At 47.5% G+C, this 20,039-nt stretch overlaps 1 protein-coding gene across 1 annotated transcript in view; it reads left to right on the top strand.

The window, feature by feature from the left end:
- Positions 1-20,039, top strand: part of LOC308676529 (AP-2 complex subunit alpha-1-like) — a 173,334-nt gene that overhangs the window by 82,463 nt on the left and 70,832 nt on the right. The window contains exons 3-5 of the mRNA XM_081342370.1: positions 2,047-2,189; positions 10,466-10,659; positions 11,225-11,354. Coding sequence (XP_081198496.1) covers positions 2,047-2,189; positions 10,466-10,659; positions 11,225-11,354 — 467 coding nt within the window. The remainder of the gene's footprint in view (positions 1-2,046; positions 2,190-10,465; positions 10,660-11,224; positions 11,355-20,039) is intronic.

Raw genomic sequence — 20,039 nt, forward strand, 5'->3', positions numbered from 1 at the left:
TTTAGCCCTTTTAATTTGTTGGGCCATTGTTTCCGCCTCTACAAGGTTTAATTTATGTTTTATTATTTCCATTTGTTTTTAAGTGTTTTCTTTTGTGGGTCTATTTGTAATTCTAATTCTAATTTATGGTTTTGATGATTAGAAAGAACAAGTTATAGGAAGAAGGGGATTATGATGTAATCTTAGAGAAAGAGGTTTGAGTAGAATTGTATGTATAACTGCAGAGTGGAAAATCAGAAACCACTTCTTTATATATTTTTTCAGGTTTGTGTTCTGTTCTTTTTCTTTTTTCTATCTCCTTTTTTGGTTGCTTCTTTTCCTTTCTTTTGTTTGCTTTTTCACATTTACTATAGTTTTTTCTTTGAGAGAAAGAGAAAGAAAAGAGAAAAAGTTTATAAAGAAGCAGCTTCTGATTTTCTTAACAGCAGTTACTTCAGGTGTGGGAAGCCAAGAATGACATATGTAAAAGTTCAAAGCAGTTTCTTTATTGTATGCTCACCCATAGACAAAATCTTGCCATAGTAAGGCATACTTTTAAATGCTGAAAAGAAATTAGGGAGGATCCCGCCTGTACTACTACCTGCATAGCACCAATTCAAGGCTGAGGTTTTCTTTACTCCTCCCTCTCTTAACTCAGCGCCAGATTCCACCACAGTTACAAGTACATTTATATTTTATCCTCTCTCTCTAAGGTTGCAACATAATCTCCTTCTTTCCATGATCTACCCTTTCTAATAAACTCATAAATTACAAGTTCATTTTTTTCTTTTTTCAGCAAAAAGTCTATGAGGGGTTTCTAGTCACTAACAAATGTGGTTATTGTTCTTTCTCTTATCAGACAAGTCACTTTTGTCATCTCTGCTAATTCTGTCATCTTCACCAGCCATTCCTCCATTGTGGGTATTTCAGAGTCTTTCCATTTTTCTGTATATAATAGTCTCACAACAGTTTTCATATGCAAAAATCATATTTCATAACTCTTTTCTAATTGCCTATCCATTAGTCCCAGGAAGAAAAGTTATGGATTCAACTAATATTAATCTTGAAAATTCTATGTGTCTTTGAACTCAAAATTTTCTGGCTTTTTACAAGTCCACCAGGCATAATAAAATGACCTTTCATGTATTCCACATTTCCAACACAGGTTTGAAGTACTTTTATACATTCTGGATAAATTTTCTGGATACATGTACCAGTGGTACATCATTTTATAAAAATTACCTTGACAGGACAACTGTCAAAATGGTGGAAAGAAAAGTACTATTAGACAATCACAATGGAACACAAGAGTGACTTTTTGCCCCAAATTTCAAATTAAAATACATTCATTTTTTTTCTACTGTAAATCTTTCAATCATTGTTAGGGTTTGGGATTGTGAAGAATTCAGTTGCTGTCAAACATTGGTCTGCACATTGCATCAGAAATGGGTTTTCTAATATTCCTGCAAATAGTATTATTTTCTTATTGGTGTGTACCCATATGAATGCATTCACTGATGTCGATAGAAGCAAGCACTTTTTTTCATCAGATTGTAAGTGAATGGAGAAAAAGAGAACTCTCTGTTCTTCCTTGCTTCATTGGCCAGAGTAGTTGAGAATTGATGGGAAGTGTTAATCAAGGTCTTTGCTGTTCCCCAATGTGACTTCTGTGGTAAAAAGAATTTCCAAGCCTATTGGCGGTTTCATTTCTGCCATTGGGATATTTGATGAAGTAGTAGGACTTGCCTAGTCTCAGCATCCCATCCTAAAGGTGGAGAATCAGAGCAGAATATTGTGTGACTTATAGCAGCCTCCCAAACTGGGCCTCCAGAAGAGTAGTAGAAAAGAGTAGTCTACCAGGAAATTTGAGGGGTCATATAAAAAGGAAAACAGGAAGATATTTCCTGTGACCTTGACTTCTGCTGACAAAATGGTTTTCTGGGTACTTGTAGAAGAACACCAGGGTGCTGTTGTAGCTGTCCTCTCAGCTGCCTTGCAGATACCTCTCTCCTTCCAGCAGGTCAAGTGACCTTGCCCCACTTCCCACCTGTCACTCTCATCTCTCAGGAGATAAAGCCTTGGATGGTTACAGCAAGAAGAAATATGTCTGCAAGCTGCTTTTCATCTTCCTGTTGGGCCATGACATCGACTTTGGGCACATGGAGGCCGTCAATTTGCTCAGCTCCAACAAATATACAGAAAAACAAATTGTGAGTAAGCCCAAGGATAGTGTGATCTTTAAAAAAAATCCTGGATTTTACTCTCTCATTATTTTGATTTTACATGTGAAAAGTAAATGACAATAGTGTACCTGATAGATTTCAGCTGAAGAGAAAAGGCTATGACATGAAGTTTGGAAATTTCTGATTATGAATATATGCATTACATTTACTTTAACCTATTTATCTTCCAATGTAACATATGTTCTGCCCATATTTATTTAATACCCACAACAAACCTTTCAGTTTGAATACGAGAGTATAATTGGTACAAGATCCATCTGGATTCTATTAAACCTAGTCTGACACTCTAACTATACACCGTGCTAGTTCCAGGGTTGTACAGTCAAATGGCTGGGTTCATGCAGCATGCTACACCTTAAACACAATTCCTGCATATACATTTGCCTAAACAAGAAAGTATATTGTGGCTTAATGTGATGGCTTAGTTCACACATACTATGGCACTGCCTTGGTTCCTGCAAGACACTGAATGAAAAAAAACAAGTTACAAAACTCAGGTGCACAACCTTCTTCTAGCTTCACTCTTCACAATCGAATGGATTGTTGCCATCCAGAATCAATCTTTCCATCTTGATTGCTATTTTATGTGAACTAAGCCTCAGTGGGGATTTGAGCCCGGGGTCTCTCTACTCCATTCTTTCCTCTTTCCTATCTTTGTTACAAGATGCATTCTTTCTCCTTGAATTTGGAGCCATTCTGATAAGGAGATGGGAAATATTATTCACTAATAAAGCAGTAGCTGAGCTTGTTGAAAGTTGAAGAGAAGGAAAAAATACAGGTAATTCCCGAGTTACGAGCATTCACTTAACGCTCATTTGAAGTTATGTGATCAGCACCCCCTAGTGTTTACGAGCAAATCCCAAAATTACGACTATTGCAGCACCACAGCAGTCGTTTGCCCTTACGAGCAACTGCAGAGGCTCTGCAATCTTCACCCTATTCCTCTCCCCACTCCCCACAACTGCTTCCCCCTCCCTTCCTGCCACGCCGGACTCACTTACCTTGCGAAATCTGTCTCCTCTCTGCTGCAGTTTCTTTCTCTTTGAGGGAGAGGAGAGTTGGCTTGGAAATGCTTTTTGCGCTGACAATGGAAGCTCCTGGGTGCCGTTGTTCTGTACCAGCCTGCTACCGGCCCTGCAGAAAAGGCAGGGACAACCCCTTTTACAAGAAGGCAAGAGGCTGGAACTAAGCCTGCCAAATTTATTAACATAAAACGGAGCAAAACAAGACACGAACCATGAAACAGGAGCTATTCAAGCGGTTGCCTTCAGCAAACCAGCCCTCCCACGCATTCCCCTTTTATACAGTTCAGGGCGTGGCTTCTCTCTGCCTCCTTCCGAGGTGCCCCATTGCCTTCCTCTGTTTACTCCTGGTTGACTGCCTCCTGCGTCGGGCGTCCTTGAACAGGGCCAGCTGTGGGTCATCTTCATCCACGCTGTCAGGCTCACACAGCAGGGTCTGCGTCGTGACCAGGTGGGAGGGGCCTGGCTGAGGGCTCTCATCAGCAAGCTCTCCAACCCCCTCAGCAAGCTCTTCAACACCCCACTCCTCCTCCTCTGAGTCGTCCGACCCAACTGCCGAACCCACAGGCTGACCCTGAATCACAACACTATCCCGCACCGCAGGGCCCTTCCCCTGGGTCTGCCAATCCGGATGCGGTCGGGATGGAAATTGTTCATGAAAAGCGGTCACCAACGCAGGGGCATGAACGGCGGTCGCGTCTTCCCAGGTGAAGTCCTCTGGTCTGTAACCTTTCCATTCAATCAGGTACTGGAAACGACCTTTCAGCCAACGGGAATCCCTGATGCTGGCGACCTCGTACTCGGGGGTGCTATCTCCATCACAAGGTCCTGATGGAGGTTCCGCTCGGCGGAGTGGACAGGCCGGTTGCTCGGGGACCAACAGAGACCGATGAAAAACTGGGTGCACGTGCAGGGAACGTGGCAGAGTTAAGCGATAGGCGACCGGATTGATGACAGCCTCGACTGGGAACGGTCCTAAATATCGGTGATCTAACTTTCTCACCGGCCGTGTTGACGGTAGGTTCCTGGTGGACAACCAGACCTGATCTCCCACCGATAGTGGAGGCGTATCCTGCCTTGACCGATCAGCAAACCTTTTGTAATCGGCCTTGGCCTTCTCTAACTGACGTCGCACCAATCGATGGATCGCCTGTAACTCTGCCATGAAGTCGTTCGCTGCCGGCTCCGGTGAGTCCACGGGAGAAAGGGGGAAAAACCGGGGGTGATGTCCCACATTGGCCAAGAACGGTGTCATCTGTGTGGAGGTGTGCTGCGAATTGTTAAATGCAAACTCAGCTATGGCCAGATAGTCCACCCAATTGTTTTGCTGCAGATTGACGTAGCAGCGCAGATATTGTTCCAGGATACCGATGACCTTCTCGGTTCCCCCGTCAGTTTGAGGATGATGCGTGGACGAGAGGCAAATCTTGATATCCAACGCATGCATCAACTCCTGCCAGAAGCGGGCTGTAAACTGGGCCCACCTATCAGAGACGACTCTATCAGGGAGGCCGTGCAGCCGAAACACCTGCTGAATGAACATACGACTAGTGGCGCGGGCTGACGGTAAGCCGCGACAGGGGATGAAGTGCGCCATCTTGGTCAGCATGTCCACCACCACATACACTGTCGTAAAACCAGAGGATGGGGGTAAATCCGTCAAGAAGTCCATGGACACAGCCCCCCAGGGTCTTTTGGGTGTCGTCAAGGGCTGCAGTAATCCAGGCGGGGCCCCTGTCGCTGACTTGGCCTGTCTGCATGGGATGCAGGAGGTGACATAGGACTGGACGTCGTGTCGGACTCGGGGCCACCAGAAGGTACGGGAGACCAGGTTCAGGGTCTTGAACAGGCCAAAATGCCCCGCCGCCGGGTTATCGTGACGCTGGCTGAGGATGAGTCCCCTGAGTGGCCCTCCCAGAACGTAGAGCCGGTCACGATAATACAAGAGTCCATCCGTGACCGTCCAAGGAGAATCTGGCCCCACCTCCTCCTTCCGCTGAGCCACCCACACCTCCTGCTGCTGTGCCTCGCGGATCCGAGCCCGTATATCAACCGGCTCCCGCACCGCAGCAAAAGACTCGACAGGGATCACTGTCCTGGGCAGAAGCTTGTCTTCCACTCGGGAATATTCGGGCTTCCTGGACAGAGCATCCGCTCTTTGATTGTGCCCACTAGGTATGTACCGAACTCGGAAGTCGAACCTCACAAAGAAAAGAGACCACCGGATCTGGCGTTGGTTCAAATTCCGAGCGGTCTGCAGGCTTTCCAAATTCTTATGGTCCGTCCGGACCTCGATTTGATGCCGCGCTCCCTCCAGATGATGCCTCCAGGCCTCGAACGCCACTTTGATGGCCAGCAGCTCCTTCTCCCAGATTGTATAATTGCGCTCCGAAGGGTTCAGTTTTCGTGAATGGTACACGAAAGGGAAGAGGGTACTGCTGGGCGTCGTTGCCTGGAGTGACACTGCCCCAATGGCAATGTCGGAGGCGTCCGCCTCCACGACAAACGGCCGTTGCGGGTCAGGATGCTTCAAGATGGGCTCCTTCATGAAGGCTTCCTTCAAAATCTGGAAAGCCTGTTGTTCTGGAGCGTTCCACTGGAACCGAGTCTTCTTCTGCAGGAGCCGGGTGAGGGGGGCTGTCAAGGCAGCAAACCCAGGGATGAAAGTTCAGTAATAGTTGGCGAACCCAAGAAGTCACTGAACATCCTTCACGCGACGCGGGGGTTGCCAACTCTGCAAAGACTCAACCTTACTCAGCTCCATGGCGATACCCTCAGGAGAAATGCGGTGACCCAGGAAATCGATGGACACCCGGTAGAACTGGCACTTCTCCAACTTGGCAAACAGCCGATGTTCTCGGAGTCGCTGCAGGACCTGATGGAGATGCTGATGGTGCACCTCACGCGACGGGGAGTAGATCAGGATGTCGTCCAAGTAGATCACGACAAACTGATCCAACAAATCCCGGAAAATGTTGTTCATGAAATGCTGAAACACGGCGGGGGCGTTGGTCAGGCCAAACGGCATCACCGTGTACTCAAAATGTCCATAGCGAGTACCAAACGCCGTCTTCCACTCATCACCCGGCCGAACCCTGACGAGAAGCCAAGACCACGGGAAAATGCAGATCTGAAGTGATATAGAACTGGATGGCCTCCACATGGGAACTGATGGCCATACATAATGGTTGCGTGGCGGCCGTAATTGGCCCAGACAGGAGCACTCGACCATCGATAGTCTCCACTAACATGGGCGGATCCACCGGGCACTGGGGAACAGCCCATTTGGCCACAAATGCTGAGTCCATAAAATTTGTGGTGGCCCCAGAGTCAATTAAGGCATGGAGTGGAATCCCCTCTGGCTTGCCAGGAAAGACGTGCCTCCAATATCAGATGCCGTGGAGGTCCACAGGCAGCATTAGAAAGACGTCGCTCAGTGTTGTTGTGGAACGCCCGATCTATCACACCGTCTAGATCGGGCTCAGGGCGTTTCCCGACAGAAAAGTAGGGGACTTTCTCGGGGCAGACTCGGTCACTGATGCCCGCTGTCGCTTCTTTGGGCAAAAAGCAGCCAAATGCCCAGGGTCCCCGCAGTAAAAACACAACCCCCCCGATCGTCGTCTGTTCATTTCAGTCACCGATAGACGAGACCTGGCGGCACCCAGCTCCATTGGCTCCTCCCTTTGAACTGGGGGCTCACGCACAACAGGGGCTGCAGGGGTCTGTGGGGTGGCACGGCGACTCCTTTGCTGCTGCAACCGAGCATCGATCCGCAGGCAGAGATGGATCAGCCCATTCAGGTCTGAGGGAATATCCACACGGGCCAGCTCATCCAACATCTCCTCCGACAATCCATCCTGGAAGGCATCCACAAGCGCAGCCTCATTCCAGGCGGAATCCTGGCTAAGCAGCCGAAAATCGCTGATATAGCCCTGTAGGGGGCGTTGACCCTGCCTCAGAGCTTTCAGGCGTCGAGTAGCAGTCTGTGTCTTTATAGGGTCCTCATACATCAGACGCATATGATCACCAAACCCCACAAAGTTGTCCAACAATGGACTAGGTTGAGCCAGCAGAGGCGTGCCCCAACGAGCTGCATCACCCGAAAGAAGGCTTAACACAAACCCCACCTTATCCCGGTCAGTGGGGAAATCAGCTGCTCTCACGCTGATAAAGAGCTGGCATTGTCCCAGGAAAGCAGGAAACAGTTTGGATTGCCAGTAAATTTATCCGGCATCGCAACTTGGCATTTTCTCCTGGGTGGGGGTGATGGTGGGGGTGCAGCATGGACCTGAGCTTGCAATTGAGCCACCTGAGCTGCCAACAAAGTGAGTTGCTGGGCGAGCTGGGCATTCTCAGCACGTAGCTGCTCCATAATAATAGTAAGGGGTGGGAGGCTGAAGGCAAACTGTTCTGTACCAGCCTGCTACCAGCCCTGCAGAAAAGGCAGGGACAACCCCTTTTACAAGAAGGCAAGAGGCTGGAACTAAGCCTGCCAAATTTATTAACATAAAACAGAGCAAAACAAGACACGAACCATGAAACAGGAGCTATTCAAGCGGTTGCCTTCAGCAAACCAGCCCTCCCACGCATTCCCCTTTTATACAGTTCAGGGCGTGGCTTCTTTCTGCCTCCTTCCGAGGTGCCCCATTGCCTTCCTCTGTTTACTCCTGATTGACTGCCTCCTGCATCGGGCGTCCTTGAACAGGGCCAGCTGTGGGTCATCTTCATCCACGCTGTCAGGCTCACACAGCTGGGTCTGCGTCGTGACCAGGTGGGAGGGGCCTGGCTGAGGGCTCTAGTCAGCAAGCTCTCCAACCCCCTCAGCAAGCTCTTCAACACCCCCCTCCTCCTCCTCTGAGTCGTCCGACCCAACTGCCGAACCCACAGGCTGACCCTGAATCACAACAGCCGTAATATCATGCAAGTTCAAACAGAAATTCTCTGCAAAACAGATCATGGCCCCTGGAAGCTTACATTGTCTGGGGGGGGGAGTGTTTGATTCGTTTGCATGCCTATGGGGCAAAGCATGTAATCAGAGTCGGCCAGGCACAGGAACCAATGCCTTCCGTGGCCCGGGTGAGCTCCTTGCTCACGTGCACCAGTCTTAGTTTGAGGGCAGGAATGAAGCCTTCAACTGAGAAGGGAGGCATCGCGGGGCCAGGTCCCTTGCACCCGCATGCAAGCCGGCAGCAGTGGCAACCACCTGAGCAGCCATGATCCCTCTCCGCAGCCAGCCAGCCACCCCCTCCCGACTTAGTCTTTGCCTGGCCAGCCGGCTGACACAAATCCTCACCACTCTGCTCTGAGTGAAAGGAAATGGAGGCGCAGAGCAGGATTGCTTTCAATAAGGCCGGTGCATGCAGTACACCTGTGTCTTCTTGAGAGCAATCCTGTTCTGCGCCTCCGGTTTCTTCCTTCAGGACAGAGCGGAGAAACTCAAGCTGCTGCCGCTCAAACACTTTTTATTCAAATGCAGACCTGAGTGAGATTGGAAGGTCCATGTGCCTGCAGTGGGGCACTTCAGAAAAAGAAAGGAACGCTCCGTGTGACTGCTTGAAACTCCATGTGAGTCAGGTCTCCATTCGGATGAAAGGTGTTTGAGCACCTATGGGGTTATTCAAAATGCAGGGGTTCTCTGCATTTTGAATAACCCCACCACAGCACAAACACTCCACAATCCACAATGCCAAATCCTAACCCCCACCCCACCCCAGGGTATCCACATTCCTTCACTAACCTCCTTTCCAGCTCCATTCTTCGTGTTCAAGGCAACAAAAGAAGTTTGTGGGACTAAAAAAAAAGATCAATCCGACCTTCCAACTTCACGTGAAAAAAAAATCTTGCAAAGTTGGAAGGTCTGTGGCAAAGAACGGAGCTGGAAAGGAGGTTAGTGAAGGGATGCTTTGGGGAAGCGAGCAAGATGGGCAGAGCCCTGATGCTGGTAGAGTGAGGCAGCGGTGGCCAGAGCAGACCCTTCCCCGTTTGGAAGCGCTGTATAGGCATTGACTTTTTATGCAAATGGAAACCTGGCAGAGACTGCAAGTTCTGTATGCCTGGAATGGGGCACTTGGGAAACAGAGCATTCTGCTCCGTTTCTAAGTGCGCACTGGCAGCCATGCAAAGCTTCCAGTCTGTTTTTCAGCCCCTATGGAGCATTTGAAAATGAAGCAAATGCTTGGTTTCCAAGTGCCCCATAGGTGCTCAAACTCTTTTTACATGGACGGAGACCTGATAGAGACTGGAAGCTCTGTGAGGCTGCCAGTGGGGCACTTGAGAAATGGAGCGTTTCGTTCCATTTCTAAGCATGCATTTGCATGCAGACGGAGCTTCCAGTTTCCCCAAGGTCTCCATCCTGGTGAAAATTGTTTCAGCAGTGTCAGAAAGGAGTTGGGGGCGGGAGCAAACACTGCAAGACTTCAGGCTCCCATTCTCTGCAAAAGAGGATCGGTAGCTGAACTTGCGCGATATTACGGGCACCCAGGAGCTTCCATCGACTCTCCTCTCCCTTAAAGGCAGAAACCATGGTAGAGAGGAGATGGATCTTTTCAAGGTAAGTGAGTCTGGCACAGCAGGAAGGGAGGGGGAAGCATGAGGTATCTTAGTGGGTTGGGGAGGCCTTGGGGGCCTATTCCATCACTAGGCCCCCCATGGCCTTCCCTACCCTGAGATACCTCATGTGCACTTTATGAGCTGCGTTCGTTTTAACGAGCAAGGGAGTGATCTCATTCGAGGTACGAGATTCACTCCCATGAGTTTTTGAGTTATGAGTGGAATTTGCAGGCTCCATTATACTCGTAATTCGAGGACTACCTGTAGTCTTCTGTGCTTTGGCAGAAAATAGGGCAGCTAATGAAAGTGCCAGAGGAAGGGCTTCTGCAAGGTTGTGTTCCAGAGAGGAAATCAAAATTAATTAAATAGCATACTCTTATCACTTTTGGGCATCTAGCCAGCCTTATTATAACCATTGTCTGCTGAGGGACAAAGTGATCCTTTGCATGTTGTTTTGCTCATTGAAGCAGAACTGTAAAAAATGCAATTGTTCCTAACTATAGCTCCCAGCATTCCTCACCACAGCCATACTGGCTAGACCTGCTGAAATTTGTAGTGCAACAAGACTTGGGGGATCATTGTTTCTCTGCCCCTGTAGTAAAGCTATGACCCTGCCTGTCTTACAGTGCATAATTTACCCTTGGTTCTCTCTGTGTCTTTCGTGTCTACTAGGGCTACCTGTTCATTTCCGTGCTGGTGAACTCCAACAGTGAGCTGATCCGCCTCATCAACAATGCTATCAAGAATGACCTGTCAAGTCGCAATCCCACCTTCATATGCCTGGCCCTGCATTGCATCGCCAATGTTGGCAGCCGTGAAATGGCAGAGGCCTTTGCTTCTGAGATCCCCCGAATCCTGGTGGCTGGGTAAGGCAGAGTCAATGTATGAAGGACTAACTATGTGGGGTAAGATGGGTAGTTTTCATTATGGTATTTAGGTGCATCAGAGGCTGATTTGTAACAGAAGACATAATTTTATTCACCCAGATGGCATTATTTATACCACTCTGACCCTATCCTAGACCCTCCAGTTTCACTAAGGCTAGAACTGCCAGAATTCCCTGCCAAAAGGAACAGTGAGAATTCTAATAATTATAGCCCAATATACCCCAAAAGCCTACGTTTGGGTAGGAATTAGCAGTGTTCAGTAACATCTGGAGACAGTACAGTACTATTCAATGTGTCTCAATGGAAGCTTCTGGGAATTGTGGTTCAGCAACATCTGAAGGGTCTCAATTACTCATTGGGGAAAACTACAAAAGGCTTTCCAATACCTCAAGCAACAAAGTATTTTCTCCATTATCAGATGACTGATCCTTTTATCTGGTAATGTCAAAGATTAAACCTAAAACCTTCCATTAGCAAGTCATTCTCATTCCTCCCCTAAGATACCAACTATCTGACCCTTTGGTTTGTCTGTATTACACCTCAGTGATACCATGGACAGTGTGAAGCAGAGCGCTGCCCTCTGCCTCTTGCGCCTCTACAAGACTTCACCTGATTTGGTGCCCATGGGAGAGTGGACATCACATGTGGTGCACCTTCTGAATGACCAGCACATGGTATGTTTTCCTCTTCTGAGTTCCATTGTTAGGACATGAAATCATTTGTCACCCTCACAATAATTTGCTTATGGTATGTCCTCCTCACTTGTTACCATAGAGACCACTCAATCTTTATTTCTTATTCCTTTAAAACCAGTGTCCAAGCTATTCAAAATATAGGTGTATTTATACCATACGTTTAACTATGTTAGTTAAAAATCTGTTAGATGTATTTGTACAACTAATAAAGTTTGATTAATGTTAATCTTGGTCCTAGTTCTTCTGGCTTATTGTATTGTGAATATCAGGTTATTTAATTAATTTATGGTTTGACATATTATATATTATGAATGCAGAAAATGATTTAATAACAATAAGTGTTGTGAACACAAGTTATGAGTAGTCAGATTTTTATATTGGCCTTCTTCCAACATGGTGCCCTTCAGATGTTTTGACCTTCAGCACTCATCATTCCTATCCTAGCTGGTAGTCCTCACATAATGGTCACAATTGAGACTTGCAACTCACTCACTAAGCAACTGTCAACTCTGCAACGAACCTGGCTGAAGCCATCTTGCTCGTTTTCGGTTGCCACAGGAATGGGGGGGAGGAATGGGGAGTTTTATGCTAATGTAAACATTTCTCTGTCCCGTGGGAACCAAGATCATTTCTGCTCATTAGACTGGGAGTTGAGCCTAATGTTGGAAAGCCCTCCAAACCGTTCTATTGGGAAATGTAGCTGATTTCATAATTTCTGGTGTGGGAAGTTTAACTTTGTAATACTGTAACTTTTTGGAGGGAACTTTAGTCCTGGTTTCACTTTTCACCATGCCAATACTTTGTAACCAATAAACATGTTCTTAGAGGAAAACTCAACCCTCCGAGTTCTGCTTTAATTGGTCTCATCTATCAGAACCATGACATTAAACCAAGACTCCTTGAATCTTTAATACTTGGGGTCCTGAGCCCCAGTCGCCTACCAACACCTGTAGGAGGACCATGAAGACTCAGGGAAGAATATGAGATGGGAAAGAGAGGAGAAGTGTCCTCTGGCCTCAGCACAGCATCAGCCGCCAGACCACAGGCTACCTCCCAGGAGCTCCTGCTGCTGGTGAGCGGTGAAAGTCCGGGCAATCCCATCGGAGGGCCAGGGGCAACTGGAGTGAACCTTGACCCAGGGGGAACGTGATCGACCGGAGATCACCTCTCAGCGATGGAGCACCCCTAAAGCTGCTGAGGCAGAGTTCCCACTAACTTTGTCCCATGGCCTTCGTTCACTTGTGCTGAGAAAGGTGAAGCGGCCGGCTGGCTGGGATGACTCAGGGGAGTGGAAGTACCTGACCGCCCTCCACAGCCACTCCATTGAGAGACTGAGAAGTTTGACTGACCTGAAGTGGGAGAAGTAGAACCGATTGCTCGCCATGTGATCTCCAGTGGATGAGAACACAGAAGCTCTCCAACACTTCCTCCTCCCTGGCAAAGCCCAAGCCCAGTCATGATGGCTTTTGCTGCTTCATCACTACCCCGGCCAACCTCAGCGTCAAACCCTGTGCCTCGGCATAGTCCCGAAAGAGATCGGTGCCCTGCAAGCCCGGGAGCCCAGCTGAGACGGCTTCACGATGTGGCTCCCCCATGACTCCAATGCCTGTGACCGGGCATATAACAAGCATACTGGGGACAACGGCCTGTAGATCCTCCTCCTATCAAACCCATGTTTGATGAAGACCCTGAGAAGCTGTCTTTCTTCCTGAACCAGGTGTGGGCTCACCTGAACCGCTATGCTCATGCTTACCCCGACGGGGCCGGGATGGTCGATGCCATAGCAGTGAACCTCGAAGGGTAAGCAGCTGAGTGGGTGACCACCCTACACGATGAACAGGCACCAGAATTGTGGAACATCAATATGTTCATGGGTGAGCTGAGATCCAGGTTTGAGGATGAATCCCAAACCCTGCAAGCCAGGAAGGACATCTATGACCTGAAGCAGAGAAAGATCAGCTAAAGATTACGTCTGAGAGTTTCGGAAAGTGGCTGGCAGGCTCAGACAGTGGCCGGAGTGCTCGCTAATCCGCTACTTCAGAGCGGGACTAGACCATGATTTGTTGCAGACGTGCACCTACTGAGGAGTTCCTGATCAGCTCTGTGAATGATACCGCATGGCTATAACCTTGGGTATCGAACTGGATCACCACCCGAAGCCTACCACCTCTGAGTTCAGACCAAGGTGGGTCTAGGAGAGGCAACAAGTGGCCTGACGCTCCCAAACAACCACAAACACCGGTTCCCTTTGGGCGTCAGCTGGGCTCCCAATCAAGTGTTTCAGGTGTGGTCAACTAGGACACCAAGCAGCTGAGTGTCTGGTCCCATTTCCCCAAGCCAAGAGTGCCCTTGTCGCCACTGCCAAGCCAAAGAGAAAGCCTCGTTCTGTGTGGGAAAAGTCAAATTGGGCCAGCCAAGAGCAAGCTGTCAAGGTCAGTTCTCCGCCCCGGGGAGAGCGGAAACAGAGCGACTCCTGATGCCAGCACCATATGACAGTGACGACGAAGGGGAAAACGACCCAATGGTGAGTCAAGCCATCCCACCTTTTACCATTTCCGCGAAAATCATAGTACCCAAGACAGGAGCCCAAATGGACTTAAGCATCTTAATCGACTCGGGTTGCACTAGGTGCATAATCAACCTCCCTACAGTGCTAAAGCTAAGAATTCATGCTAAACTACTGCCCCTAGCCATGAGGTTCATACAGGTAGACGGGTCTCTCATCGGGGGAGCTCCTGCCACACACCTAACTGAACCAGTGCGTATAGAAATGGGGGAATTAGGCACCTATTTTCATACATGGTGGACCTGTAAAAAGACCCAAGGTTTTTGGCAAATGATACAGACATGGCTAAAGGAAATATTAGGACGGAGAATAGAATATAGGCCAGAATTTTTCCTGCTTGGTATAACAAAAGAGAAATATAGTAAAGAAGAGATATACTTAATGATGCATATTATTACAGCAGCGAGAATGACGTTCGCCCAGAAATGGAAGGATAGTGAAGTACCTGATGAGAGTGAGGTGATAAACAAAATATGGGCATGCACAGAAATGGATAAGTTAACTTTGGAATTGAAAAATAAAGAACAGTCAGAATATTATAAAATTTGGAATAGATTTTACCTATGGTGGGAACAGAAAGGAAGGTCTTAATAGAGGTATACAAGATTATGAACTTAAGCAATATTAGAATAAGGTGGATGACAAGATTGAAGAAAATTACTGGCATAAATGTATAAATGTGTTTAATGTGCACAATTGTATATAAATGATATGTACAGGTGAAACTCGAAAAATTAGAATATCGTGCAAAAGTTCATTTATTTCAGTAATGCAACTTAAAAAGGGAAACTAATATATGAGATAGACTCATTACATGCAAAGCAAGATAGTTCAAGCCGTGATTTGTCATAATTGTGATGATTATGGCGTACAGCTCATGAAAACCCCAAATCCACAATCTCAGAAAATTAGAATATTACATGCAATCAACAAAACAAGGAGTGTACATAGAACAATATCGGACCTCTGAAAGTATAAGCATGCATATGTACTCAGTACTTGGTTTGGGCCCCTTTTGCAGCAATTACTGCCTCAATGCGGCGTGGCATGGAAGCTATCAGCCTGTGGCACTGTTGAGGTGTTATGGAAGACCAGGATGCTTCAATAGCGGCCTTCAGCTCTTCTGCATTGTTCGGTCTCATGTCTCTCATCTTTCTCTTGGCAATGCCTCATAGATTCTCTATGAGGTTCAGGTCAGGTGGGTTTGCTGGCCAATCAAGCACAGTAATCCCACGGTCATTGAACCAGGTTTTGGTGCTTTTGGCAGTGTGGGCAGGTGCCAAGTCCTGCTGGAAAATGAAGTCAGCATCCCCATAAAGCTCGTCTGCGGAAGGAAGCATGAAGTGCTCCAAAATCTCCTGGTAGATGGCTGCGTTGACCCTGGACTTAATGAAGCACAGTGGACCAACACCAGCAGATGACATGGCTCCCCAAATCAACACAGACTGTGGAAACTTCACACTGGACTTCAAGCATCTTGCAGTGTGTGCCTCTCCATTCTTCCTCCAGACTCTGGGTCCTTGGTTTCCAAATGAGATGCAAAAGTTGCTCTCATCAGAAAAGAGGACTTTGGACCACTGAGCAACAGACCAGGTCTGTTTTTCTTTAGCCCAGGTAAGACGCTTCTGACGTTGTTTGTTGTTCAGGAGCAGCTTGACAAGAGGAATACGACATTTGAAGCCCATGTCCAGGATCCGTCTGTGTGTGGTGGCACTTGATGCACTGACTCCAGCCTCAGTCCACTCCTTGTGAAAGTCCCCAACACTTTTGAATGACCTTTTCCTGACAATCCTCTCCAGGCTGCGGTCATCCCTGCTGCTTGTGCACCTTTTTCTTCCACACTTTTCCCTTCCACATAACTTTCTATTAATGTGCTTTGATACAGCACTTTGGGAACATCCAACTTCTTTTGCAATTACCTTTTGAGGCTTTCCCTCCTTATGGAGGGTGTCAATGATGGTTTTCTGCACAACTGTCAGGTCAGCAGTCTTCCCCATGATTGTGATTCCTACTGAACCAGACTGAGAGACCATTTAAAGGCTCAGGAACCCTTTGCAGGTGTTATGGCTTAATTAGCTGATTAGAGTGGGACACTTTGAGCCTGGAATATTGCACCTTTTCACAATATTCTAATTTTCTGAGATTGTGGATTTGGGGTTTTCATGAGCTGTACACCATAATCATCACAATTATGACAAATCACGGCTTGAACTATCTTGCTTTGCATGTAATGAGTCTATCTCATATATTAGTTTCCCCTTTTAAGTTGCATTACTGAAATAAATGAACTTTTGCACGATATTCTAATTTTTTGAGTTTCACCTGTATATAAAATGTATATAACACACAAAAAATGATGTAAGACAAGAAGGTATGTTAGACTGATAACACCATGTCCAAAGTTTTGAAATATTTTAAATAATAAAATTTGTTTAAAAAAAAGAAAAGAAATGGGGGAGCACTGGGAAATCATCCGCTTCGTAGTGGTCCCAAAAATGACTGAGGCCGTCATTCTTGGGCTAGCTTGGCTTGATAAATGGCACCCCTTAATTTGGTGGGAGGATAGAGTGAGGACATTAAGGTTAGCGACTGGACCCTTCCCTCCTACCACACCCAGCAAAGTGCGAGGAGCTGTCACTATTGAAGACCAAGGACAGCCCCTTGAACTATTGAGAGCGGCCATAGAACCCATTCCATGGACCCAACTTATACCAAATGAATACTGAGTTTTAGCGGAAGCTTTCAGTGAAAAGGAATGTGACATCCTTCCCTCCCCAAACCGGGCAACTGACTGCGCAATTTAAATTCTACCAGGGGCCAATCTCCCTAAGCCAAAAATGTATTCAATGATGCCCAGAGAGTTAAAAGAACTGAGGGAGTGTACATTGACGAGAATCTAGCCAGAGGTTTCATTCAACCCGCAAAGTCACGCGTGGCTGCCCCCGTTCTGTTTAAGGAGAAAAATGATGGATCGCTGAGATTGTGCGTTGATTTTAAAGGGTTAAATGCGGTCAGTGTGGGAAATATGTACCCCTCCCCTTAATTAAGGACATGTTGGCCCATCTGGCGAAAGGGACATTTTTCACAAAATTGGACTTAAGAGAGGCTTATTACCGGTTGCAAATTAAAGAGGGGGATGAATGGAAAACAGCTTTCAACAGCCCTCTGGGAAGCTCTCAGTTCAAAGTTATGCCCTTTGGCCTCCAAGGGGCCCCTGCTGTGTTCATGCAATTAATCAAGTGCTGCATGATCACCTGTATAAATGGGTCCTAGTCTATGTTGACGACATCCTTATTTACACCAAAACCATGGCGGAGCATGTGAGATTAGTGTGCGAGGTGCTCAAAAAATTACTGAAAGCAAAACTTTACGCTAAACTCTCTAAATGTGAATTCCATCAAACATGCCTCGACTACCTTGGGTAGAGGATTTCCAGCAAAGGGATAAAGATGGACCCAGCCAAAGTCAAAGCAGTGTTTGAATGGCAGCCTCTACGAACCCGCAAACAGCTTCAAAGCTTTCTAGGGCAAGGCTTTTCAACCAGTGGTATGCATACCACCAGTTGTACTTTAGCACCTGGCAAGTGGTACGCAACCCCTAGCCAAGTGTGGCGGGGGAGGGAACCAAAAGTGGTGTTGCACAGACCTGGAGATCAGTTGTAGCTGCAGAGCTTGGCAGAAGTCCCAGGATCGGCACACGTGGCGACATGGTAATTGGAGCTTCTGGCACGCCCAGAAGAGAAAAGGAGGAAGAGGAGGGAGAGAAGGTATAAAAGGGGCAGGTTTTGGTGGGAGAGGGAGAGAAAGAGTGAGAAGCAAAGAGGTTTTTCTTAGCAAAGCAGTGAGGAGAGACAGAGTGAGCAGCCTGTTTTCGGGGGAAGGGTGAGTGAGAGTGAGCGAGCGAGCAAGCGAGTGTGCATGCGGCCTTGGAAGAGACGGGGTGAACGAGCAACCGAACATGCAGCCTTGTAAGAGACGGAGTGAGCGAGTGACCATGCGGCCTTGTAAGAGATGGGGTGGCCTTGTAAGAGACGGGGGTGAGTGAACGAGTGGCCTGTTTTGGGGGGAAGGGCGAGCGAGCAGCTTGTTTTCGGGGGAAGGGTGAGCGAGCGAGCGGCCTGTTTTCGGGGGAAGGGTGAGTGAGCGAGCAGCCTGTTTTGGGGGAAAGGATGAGCGAGTGAGCTGGACAGGAGCCCCTGGATTGGCATGCGCTTCTGCAGGGCCCCCCAGAAGCGCCGATCAGCTGGATCCCAGTGTTGATCCTGGTGGTTCTGCTAAGCCATCCAGAAGTGCTGATCAGCTGGAGTCTGGCACTGATCCTGGTGCTTCTGCTGAGCCCTGACAGCCCTGCATAAGCGCCGATCAGCTGTCAGGGCTCAGCAGAAGCACCAGGATCAGGGAAGGAAGGAAGGAGATGGGAATGAGAAGGAGGGAGGCAGGGAGGCAGGGAAAAAGGAAGGAAGGAACACACACACCCCATGGTAACCACAATGCTAATGTGGCCCTCAATGAAATTGAGTTTGACACCACTGATATAAAAGGTTGTTAAGTGAATCTGGTTTCCCCATTGACTTTGCTTGTCAAAAGGTTGGAAAAGGGGATCACATGACCTTGAAACACTGCAGTCATCATAAATATGAATCAGTTGCCAAGCATCCGAATGTAAATCACATGACCCTGGGAATGCTGAAATGGTCATAAGTGTGAAAAATGGTCATAAGTCACTTTTTTCAGTGCCGTTGTAACTTTGAACAGTCACTTAGTGAACTGTTGTAAGTCGAGGACCACCTGTACTTTATCACTTTTTTCCTTTTTTGGGGGGTCACGTTTTTGACACCTTTTGCTAGGTGACTGGTGGTACTCGGATATTGCCATATCCTAAAAGTGGTACAATGGGTGAAAAGTTTGAAAAGCCCTGTTCTAGTGTTTTATCGGCAATTCATTCCTTCTTTTGCTAAGACAGCTTTACCGATTACTGAACTGCTGAAAACCGGAAAAGCGGGGGGAGCCTCGACCCTGTCAGCCCCTGTCATAGTCTATGGAATTCCAAGTGGCATTTGAAAGCCTAAAAAGACTATTTGCTGCTGAACCTGTTCTCAAACACCCTGATCTTGACGAGCAGTTCATAATCCAAGCTGATGCAAGTGATGTCACAATGGGAGCAATCCTTCTGCAGAGAAATCAAAAGGGAGACCTACAACCCTGTGCCTACACCTCCAGGAAACTAACTGACACTGAAAGGTGATGTGATGGGCTGAATGGGAAAAGGAGGCTTCTGTGGTGAGGTGGGCCCTACTAACGTGGTGCCATTTCCTTGAGGAAAGTAAAGTGCCTTTTGAGTTATGGACTGATCATAAAAACCTAGAGGCACTAAGAACCCCTCAAAAGTTGTCCCCCAAACAGGTCCGTTGGGTGCAGTACTTTAATCGTTTCAATTTCATTTTGAAGTATTTCCCGTGTGTGGGGGATTTCTTGGCTGATGCCTTGTCTAGGATGCTCCAGTACAAAGGCCACCAGGAGGACATTGTAAATTCTATTATTCCACTGCCACAATCAATGTCACACTCAGTCTGCCGAGCCAGATAGCCCTTTGAGGAAAAACTTAGGGAAGAGTTAATGTCTGACGTTTTGTTCCAGGTGAATAAGACTCTACTGACCCAGTGAAGTGGTCTAGCCTGGAAGGGCTCTAAATTGTACCTGCCCGAGACCCTCAGAATCCAGGTGCTTCAATGCAGTCACGATGCCAAACTAGCCGGTCACTTTGGATTTCTAAAGACATTGTATTTGGTCTGGAGGCAATTTTGGTGGCTGGGAATGAAAAAGGACATTGAAAGCTATGTGAAAAGCTGTGCCCCCTGCGCTGCCATGAAAAAATGACCAGGAAAACCCCCTGGATTGTTGCAGCCGGTAGTGGACCCCTCTCAACCCTGGGAGGAGATAGCTATGGACTTTATGGCCTGGTGGTATTGGGCAACAGAGGGATCCAGCTGTTGTCGGCTGGGCCTGGAATCTGAAGCCCGAGACTTACTTACATCTGCTTTCATCGAAGCTGTGAATACCACCACAAATACACTGTTTGTTTACTATCGCCCAGCCATC

The sequence above is a fragment of the Vipera berus genome (genome assembly GCF_964194415.1).
Source record: "Vipera berus genome assembly, chromosome: W".
NCBI lineage: Eukaryota > Metazoa > Chordata > Lepidosauria > Squamata > Viperidae > Vipera > Vipera berus.